Source organism: Homalodisca vitripennis, chromosome 5 (assembly GCF_021130785.1).
Source record: "Homalodisca vitripennis isolate AUS2020 chromosome 5, UT_GWSS_2.1, whole genome shotgun sequence".
Taxonomy (NCBI): domain Eukaryota; kingdom Metazoa; phylum Arthropoda; class Insecta; order Hemiptera; family Cicadellidae; genus Homalodisca; species Homalodisca vitripennis.
Window position 1 is genome coordinate 151864470 of NC_060211.1, and position 9952 is coordinate 151874421.

The following is a 9952-nucleotide window of genomic DNA, read 5'->3' on the forward strand; positions in this document are numbered from 1 at the left end:
AAGAAAAATAGTTTAATTCTGTTTTAGCAATGTTTATTATATTTATATATTTTTTCGTATAATGACCAACAGTCTAAATGAATATTCGTTTTTAAGCAATTCATTTAATGTAAATTCCCTCCCCCACCCCACTACAATTTTTCAACTAAACATTAAACAGTATTCCGTATCTTGTGTTTATAATATTAATCTAACTAATTGAAAGATTTATTTTTATGCTCCTCTTATACAATAAAAAAAAATGAAGAAACGCTTTCTTAAATTGAAACATAAGCTAAATTGAAACATATATTTAAGTTAAATATATTTATAATGACATAAAATACCTATTTATACCATAGAAAATGCTTTGAAAGTCATTTGACTATAATTCCCTTACAGTGAACATTGACAAAACTAAGTATCTGTCAATAATTCCTAAAAACTTGATTGATCCAGGTATGAGAAATTTAAAGCTCCATTTCCGTGATTGTGGTTGTGACAATAGTGAGTGTTTGGACCGGTATAAGTACTTAGGAATCGTAATTGACCATAAAATGCTCTCTTTTTGATCATCTGAAGACACTTGTGACAAGAATTACTCAAATTTCAAATCAATAGATTTTATCAACACTCCTTCTACACTGTGAAAGAGTTCTAGAGCTGCAGAAATAACACTCTTCACACAAATTAACAAGTCAAATATAGACACATAAATAAAAAAATATATAAAAAATCTAAATAATAACTGGATGAGACAGAACTAACAGCCTGACAACGGATCTTAAGGGATAAAAACACCAAGTGAGAAAAACGGCCAAACGAATTAAGAATGCTCTACATGGATATCACCATTCCTCAAACTGTATTTCAGCTGTTCATGAAATATCCAAAGAGAAGCTTTTTTACAGGAAGAATGAATTATCTAATCTAATTCATGGCATTTTGTTTGTAATTGACACCTCTTGTTATACATATGCCACAAAAACCCACATTTACTGTCTTTTACCTTATATTAGTCCATTTCTAAATTTTAAAAATAATTCGTTTGTCTTGTAAAAAAAGCTGAACAACATACCAGAGAGAAATTTTGTAAAGACATGCTACTAGGTACTAACCCTTTCAAATATGACAGAGAGTAATTTGATGACATCTTTCCGCACATCAGACTCCAGATCAAGAGAGAGTGGCATGGCTGCTTGCAGCAGAGATGTGAAATTCGATTGGATGGATTGCGGTCCGTGGGTGATAATCAGCTCCCGTAGACCAGACAATGCTTCCTGCCGCATTTTCATGTTATGGTGACTCAGTCGAGAGATCAGCTCCTACAACAAAGGTTACCAATGAACACAGACCATTCTTAATATCTGCAACTTACAAGTTAAAAAAAGGTGGTGCAGAATAAAGTAGTGTCAATTTCTTCAATTGTACATTTATTTTACTTTTTTTACTACAATTTCAATTACGATCTTGTTGTAATCAATTAACTATTATCCGTTGAGATAATTGTGTGCTAATTGAAGACCAGAATGTATTCATCTGAATACTCAGTTGCTTAATGAAATTGACATACTTAAGATTAATATTAAATGTTCTGATAGGTAAATTTTTCTGATAAGAAAAGAGATAATACGCAATCATATGACAGGCAATAGAACTGGATACAATTTTATTGACTTCTAGCACTTTAATTTTATACCAATAATTTACCTAATTTTTAATCAAAAAAAAAATGGAATTATAATACTGTATGTCTAAATTTTCCAATGGTGGCAATATTAATACAAAACATTGTGAACTCTGATACTATGAAGTCAAATTCATTCACCAGAGTACAAGTTCCTTCCTTACCCTCCAAAATTCTTATAAGATTCTTTGGACAAGCTTAGAAAAAGACACAAATATGTGCTATTTCAACCAGCGAGATTCAAATAAAATATTACTTTGTGGATATAGTAAGGGGCAACATCAACAAAGCACAAAATTCCTATAAAGCTGTAGGGTTTTTTAAGCCAGGAGAATGTCCTAAACAAGTTTTATATAGTAACATTTTAGTGGGGGAAAATCTTGAAAAAATTATCTTTTGGTGATTATGTATGCTTCAAACGATGTTGCAAGAAATGAAGCTATTGAAAATATAGAACTAACTTTGGGCATTATTACACTGCCAAACATTATTCTTCCAAATATGTTGAGAAAAAATTACTTTGAAGACTGGTCGTGTGTTAGTCAGAAATAAAGAAGACCAACATACAACTGAAAACCTTATATGAGAAATATTCCAATGTTACTTTAGTAGAGACCAGGTAGGTAAGCCAAAAGAAATCTCTTTACATATCATGGACAACATTTTAGTAGAGCAGGATAGAGGTGGGTTGCAAAAATTATTTTGGAAGTATCTACATCAGGAAAGGTGCAATCGCATCACCGGAGTAAGAGGGATGATCAAACCCAACTGTGGCTTTGAAACTCCATCGGCAAACTCCAGCCATATATCTCTATGTAAAAAATTATGAGAGAACTTTCAGCAGAACATTTTAGTTAGTGTTATTTTATATTTAAATAACAATTGATTTAAAAATCAACTAATTAGAAAAAAGTTTAATTAATTAAATGTATTAGTAAATAATATATAGATATTGCTATTTTAACACTTAATGAGCACTGGTTAAACGAACAAGAAATTTCATTTTATGTTCTATCTGATTTTAGTTTGGGTAGTAGATTTAAGAAAAGATTTGCCAGGGTATGGAGTTTAGAATTATAGACAGAAGAATTATTGTGACATGTAGTGAGATTTATTGTGAATTTTGTAATAAAGTTGTTAAGAAAATTGTCAATGAAATTAGTAGAGACATTATCGTTTCTGTTTAGAATGATGATGGAGATAGGTGTATTTCCTAATGTACTTAAGGTTACAAAGGCAACACCAGTATACAAAAAGGATTCAAAAAAATTCGTCAGTCAAGATTTCTTTGTTAAGACTCCTACCTAATCGTATTTTTAGTAAAATCTTTGAGGTATGCATAAAACAGCAAACAAATATCTTTATTTAAGAATAGTCCCTTTTGTCATGAACAGTTTGGATTCATTAAAAATATAAATACGATTAATGTTGTATAAAATATTGTAAAAAAAATTTTTATAAATTTTGAGAGAAGAATACCGAATTTTTATGAATTTTGTTTGGGAGTGCCGATGGCCAAGCTGTCTAAGTCGTTGGACTTTGAGCCTGAGTTAGAGATAGCGCAGGTTCAAATCCTCTCTGCGACCGTTGCACTTTTTATCAGTACAATCAACCTCCTCGTACTGTATCGACTCTCGACTCTCTCCTTTATTCTGTTTGATAAGATCCTCGCACAGGCCAGTGGCCCATGAGGACGGACAGAATAAGGCTTAAAAGGGGATCAGCCTCTCCTTTAAAAAAAAAAGGTTTATCATCTGCTACATTAATTGACCTGACATTGCTCCCTGCAACTTCTGGCTATATTTCCTAAGTTGAAAATGCCCCTGAAAGGATGTAGATTTCAAGAAAGAGAAGACGTTAAACAGAATATGACAGCCAAGCTTAACAGCATTCCAAAACATAACTTCCAGAAATGTTTTGAACAGTAGCAGAAGCGCTGGGAGAAGTGTGTGCATCACCAAGGAGACTACTTTGAAGGGAATTAGAAGTTTGTAGCTCTAGTTCAATAAATAAAGTATTAATTAACAAAAGTCCGATACGTTTTGAACAGCCCTCGTATATCAAAAACCGATGCTCTTTTTCAACCACCCAGACATAAATGAAAAACATTTGCATTATATATCTAAATTTGTATTGCAAACAAAAATTCCCTGAATTCTTATTTTTCTAACATATTTTCCCTGACATTTCACATCTTTTAAGAGTTACCTGACTTTCCAGTCTGTGTGAACCCTATTATATTATACACAGCTGCAATATCGTAGTATGTGGTATATCATTTTTGTGATAGCCAATACACTGTGCAATTTATTAGGTGTTATTTAAAATACTTGGAGATCTATTAATCTAGTTGGGACTACTACGTACAATATGTGTAAACCTTTTACTATATGAGTAAGTTTCAAAGACTTTATATAAACAAGGACATGTTTCAATAAATTCTGAATGTCGAATAACAGCTCAGACGTCTTGATTTTCACCAATTATTACTCATGAAACTTCAATAACTATGAAGGAGGAGGAGCTCTTCTTATTGGAATATCAATTTTCTACTATTTTACAAAAGAAAACTCACAATTCTTCAATAATTTGTGTATTTTACCACGAGGCCTTTCGACATCGAAGATGCCATCATCAGGTGTGAATCAACAATTTAAAAACAAATATCAGCTGAGTAAAACTAACAAGATTTATATGGTTAAAAGTAAAATAAAACTTTACATTATTAAAACAAGTCCATAAACAAGAAGAACTCGACGCATATATGAAACATTATACATAACAAAACATAAAGATAAAATATTAAACAATGATTTTGGACCGATTCAAAATTCACCATTCCTTTAAAATATAACTAAATTCTTTTTTTTACCAAAACTTTTATAGATATACTAATATTTATTTTATTTTATTTTACTTGTAACCATATAAATCTTGTTAGTTTTACTCAGCTGATATTTGTTTTTAAATTGTCGATTCACACCTGATGATGGCATCTTCGATGTCGAAAGGCCTCGTGGGAAAATACACAAATTATTGGAGAATTGTGAGTTTTCTTTTGTAAAATAATAGAAAATTCAATAACTATGTTCCATTTTCTATTCCATGTTCTTTCCATTCTACATTTAATTATCAAAACTAAACTTGTATTTATATGTCCAGTTACTTCAATTTTATCTCTAATATTAGTGAACAACTTACAAGAAGGGGAGTCACTCTCAATTCCAATATATAGATAAACATTATTACTAGGTCGTTTACTGTTCAGGCTTACTGTCTTTGGAACGCTCTCCATGACAATATTAGAAGTATTGAGGGTCAAGCGTGCTTCAGGGTGAGTGACAGGGACTCGTTACTGGGGGACTGTGGGGGTGACTGCGGTGGTGTTTGAGGTCAGACAGATTCTTAGAGTGGTTGAATGTGTTTTTGTTCTTTTTAATTTCTCTTTCACACTGTTAGAATTTTTTTCTTTATATTTCATTAAGAACTATATTATAAAGTTCATGAGTTATTTTAGTAAGTTTTAAGTAGTTTATTTAGGTAAATTAAGCAATTTTGCTCACATTTTACTGTAGAGCTTTTTTAATTATGTTAAAATTTTACAGTTTCTGTATTCAAATATTGTTAATTTACTGTATATGATATGAGGTTGAGTGGCAGATAAAGCCTGACAGCCCTAACTCTGCCTCTTTAATAACATTTGTTTTATTTCATTTCAATTAAAGATCAATTTTATCAACTTACCTTGATGTTGAGATGTTTTTTAGAGAGTAATTCATGTTCGCCGTGATCTTTCAACTGCTCTTTAACAATAATTTTCTTCACTTTAAAGGTTGTATTTGTCACATTCTGACCTTTAGGGAGCAATGTTTTCTTTCCTTTCAGCTTCACCTTTGCCTTTTCTTGCTTCTTAAATCTCTTATAGCCTGATTTCCCCATTTCAAAAACTGGAAATAGTCTACTTTACCTGAAAGCAAAAAGTAGGTCATAAAACGATTAAAAGAACAAGTAATGATTATTATAAGATAATTTATCAAATATTCGCCTTTGGAATAATGTTTACATTAATTCCAGAACAGTAAGCTTTATAAAAATCAAACCATAAGTTACAAGCATTCGTACATTTTACACAGATTATATTTCATTTTATTTTTTTAGTAATGGTTTTGTAAAAAAATGTGGCCACCACTACTACAATTAAATCAGGGAACCAAATTATTGATTAGATATATCTTAACTATTAGCTTAATTAACTTAAAAATTATTAAGTTAACTTAAAGCTTAATTATTATTATCTTAACTTAAAAATAAAAAAAAAATAATCATCAAATTCCTAATGATTCTAATTATATTTATAAAATTTTAATTATTGCCAGCTCTTTTTAATCTAGTTAAAAAGGGCTGCTGTATAGTAAGCGGCCACCACCATAATCGAATTAAGGTATCAAACTATTGATAAGTATACCTAAGCTATCAAATACAAAAACATTCTAATTATAGCAATTTACAATTAATTATTACCAGCTCTTTTTAATGTATTGAATACTAAGTAATATTGTTCCAAAATAATTCAAACTAAGTGCAGTAAAATAATTTGTATAGTATTTGTGTAATGACTGCAAGTACAATGATTTGAAATGTGTGGGGAGATTTTAATAAGCGGCCTACACTCGTTATTCCATTGCTATCATCGAACAATTTGATATATTATCCTACTTAAAAATCGTACACAATAAGAGTTATAATAAATTACCGTAACAAGAATCTCGTACATAACAATTTTAAAAATATAAATTTTACAATAACATTACAAAACAACATAACCAACTATGGCATAGACTTAGATATCAAAGAAACCTTACAATATTTATAAATTGCCCAGCTTGATATCAATAAGTAACCGCTTTTGTGAAATGGAGGAAAGAATTCTCCCCATGTGTTACCAGAATCCAAACCCACATGTTGAAGCTACTTAAACAAATCTTTGTCACTTGAGAGAAATATCTTACATATTTTTTTCCCATATTCATCACCAGTTACTATAGCTAATAAGTTGAAATCATATGCTAAGTTAAATAAATTGTAATATCGAATTACCTTACGTATAAAAACAATCGAACCATTCAATAATAGCAATTGAATAACGTGTGTACACCGCTTATTCAAGTCTACCCAAATATACATGTGTTATTTGTGTCACAAGCTGTCAGACAAGTCCTAGGTGCAAGATCTCTGACGTGATGCTATTGAAGAAGGTTATTACTGCTTCAGTGGACTCAACTGAATTATTAAGAAAACTGAGTTCCGGTGCCTTCAGCTGTCCAAAATTACTTATCATTTTGAAAGAGGATACTACACAACCCAACACTCATACCAAAGTCACAGTCCCACGCCTGCATCGCTTGGCTAGTTTACCTGATCACTTTGACGTTATTGCTATCTCTGAGATGGTTTTTAAGATAAATCTTATCAAACTCTTTTCATAGTAGAACTTGCTTGTGTTACTGAATGAATGTATTGTGGAGTAAAACACCTACAAGCACGCATTCACCTGCACACAAACTCACACACTTCAATAAAACACACAAAAACTTTGACATACCTATTACTTCAATTGCTATTCTTGGCCATAATTATTGTTTTTTATCTTACTTCTAGATTTTATAGTTGCTATTTATTTTTACTACTTGTGGGTAGGGTACGATAAGCGGACCCGGTTTTTTATATCGAAGAATGTAGTCTTCGATACCTAATATTCGCATTCCAAATCCTAGACTATCAATCGATATAAAAGTATCTATAGTCCTCAATAACAACCATATGTTTTTAAATTAAAATATGAATTTAATATTTAATTTAATATTTACAGTGATCAAACAAATTATTATAACAAAAATTAGGAAAGCTGAAGACGACCATATTTGCTCATCTCACAGTTACAGTTGTTTCTTTCCCACAAATTTCACATAATGGGGTTTTCGGTACGAGTCCAACACGTTGAAGCCACAGAAACAATATATTTTATTTATGTCTTATCATCTTTCAAAGCAATGTCTTGTAGTTTTCTAAAATTGACTGCCATTTTTAATAATTAAAATTACTTATGTAAAATTGAAATATTACCCTAAGTGTATTATTTTTAAGTGCTTACAGCTGTTGATATAGACTATTTACGTTAATAATTCAAAATAATTAATCAGTATCGATGGATTATATCGATGGTTATGATTAAGTAATATCGTTTGCTAATTTTGAAAAAACCGGGTCCGCTTATCGTACTCTACCCCTACTTGTTATATTGTTTGTTTCAAAGTTATTTATAATTTCACGTGTTGAGTTTATTATTATACTGTTTCGGTCAATGCTTGTAAAACAGTGTTTACTGTGGAATGAAATAAATAGTAAAAAATAATGGTAATTGTGAGCTTAATGGCTGGAGTGGCAAAAGACAAATTTCATGTTATTAACCTTGTATGTATTGCTAACTTTCTCCTATATAAAACTTTAATGTTCCAAGGGCTCAAATGACAAGTAACAAAGATTGAACATTAAAAGTGGGACTACTTTTCTCATGCATAGTAATATTCCATTGGTCTAGTTGAGTGAATAGTTGTTATTTGATAGGTACTTTGGGATTATACCGACCACAGCCAGACATGAATCGTTATTTGACATTTTGCTTCTAAGTTACTGATTACTAGATTAGCGTAAAACAATATTTCGGCAATATGAAACAGGAATTGTCTTATCGCAAACCCCTCCCCATCCTCAGACAGAGGTCAAAGTCGAGCGGTCTAGTAGATAACGTGATTGCAGAGTCGCGTCGCTTTGTTGTACTTCCGTGTTTTACCTCTACATTACTCCAAACACAAAAATTCAACAAAAACAAACATTACCAAACTAAAACTAAACTCTTTATTGAAAAAACACGCAAAACTTGTTTTTATTCTTGATCACATTCTGCCACCCAAAATGCGAGTGCCTCTGGCCATGCTGCCGAAGCCCGCGCTGATGTCAACAAAAGAAAAACATCCCTCGAGATATTACCTATCAGTAAAATATCAAATTCTAGAGGGGCTGATCAGAAATATAAATTGAATTGTAATGGAAAGGCAATTATGTACCGTGCAAACCATGTGATGCCGTGCGGCCTGCCGTAATCGGGATTCTCGAGAAAGATAAGATAACAGCGACAACAATACTGATCACAATACCTGGAAATGCTTGTAAGTTTGTAATTTTGTAAATACAGAGTTGTTTTTTCGTTCTATCATGTTTGTTTCTAAAAATTTATATTTTTGTGTTCTTCATACTGGTGTGGTCGGTATAATCCCAAAGTACCATTTGATATATAAAGTATCGATGAATGTAATAATCTATATAAAAACCGGATCCGCTTATCACACTCTCCCCAAGGATTCTTCACAAACAAGCACATTTCTCTGCGGTAAAAAAAAAATCACAAAGTTGGTCTGTTAGGCAGTATTCTACTCCTCAACCTCTCTAAAACAATATTATATTTCTCACTATTTTTGAAAATTCCAGAAATTAGTTAGGCTACTTTTTGTTTTCATTAAATATTGTTATAAGTAATAATAAGTTTAAGTCATAGGCTAGGCTATTTGAAGTGAAATAATTTAAATATCAAATTATTCATTTTATAAAAACAATTAAAACATTATATAAGACAACCTAATAGGCGTTTATTAATGTCCAGCCCTATACGAATACGTACCAATTTTTTCTGCAACAGTATATACAGAAAAGAGGAACTACATAACCTAAAACGAACACCCATAACCTACTGGTACGTCTATATACTTATAACTAAATGACCCATATTTCATCGCCTAAAAAGATTAAAGATCAGAGTATATCAGACCAAGGCAAGGACTATCAATAACAATAACATTACCTTTGACATAAAATGTAAAGCCGCACCACAAAAAACTTAGCAGTGTGAAACTGGCCATAGATTCCATCCATAAAAAGAACTAATCCGCTGACTTGAATCCTAACCTGGTTCATGAACTACTCCTGACCTAGTTCCTGAACTACAACTAACCTAGTTCCTGAACCAGTTCAATCACTTCAGGATTAAATTATATTATTAAAAATTAAAATTTTATAATTTAAAAAAAGAACAAATACAAAAATAATCTATAGATTATACTTAATACATTACTTTGAATACATGGTCTACTGTATTATATTACTACCCTCATTTTAGACCTCTTCTATTTTTGGACAAATACCAATCTATGGACGGCCATATCTCAAAAACGT

The 9952-nt window shown here is 31.2% G+C and overlaps 1 protein-coding gene across 1 annotated transcript in view; it reads right to left on the reverse strand.

Annotated features, from left to right (window-relative positions):
* Nucleotides 1-9511, reverse strand: part of LOC124363023 (testis-expressed protein 10 homolog) — a 28305-nt gene extending 18794 nt beyond the window's left edge. Inside the window, exons 1-3 of the mRNA XM_046818083.1 lie at nucleotides 9402-9511; nucleotides 5411-5633; nucleotides 1098-1304 (exon numbers count right to left, since the gene is read on the reverse strand). Of these exons, the coding sequence (XP_046674039.1) occupies nucleotides 1098-1304; nucleotides 5411-5605 (402 nt within the window). The 5' untranslated portion in view covers nucleotides 5606-5633; nucleotides 9402-9511. The remainder of the gene's footprint in view (nucleotides 1-1097; nucleotides 1305-5410; nucleotides 5634-9401) is intronic.
* Nucleotides 9512-9952: the final 441 nt, after the last annotated feature.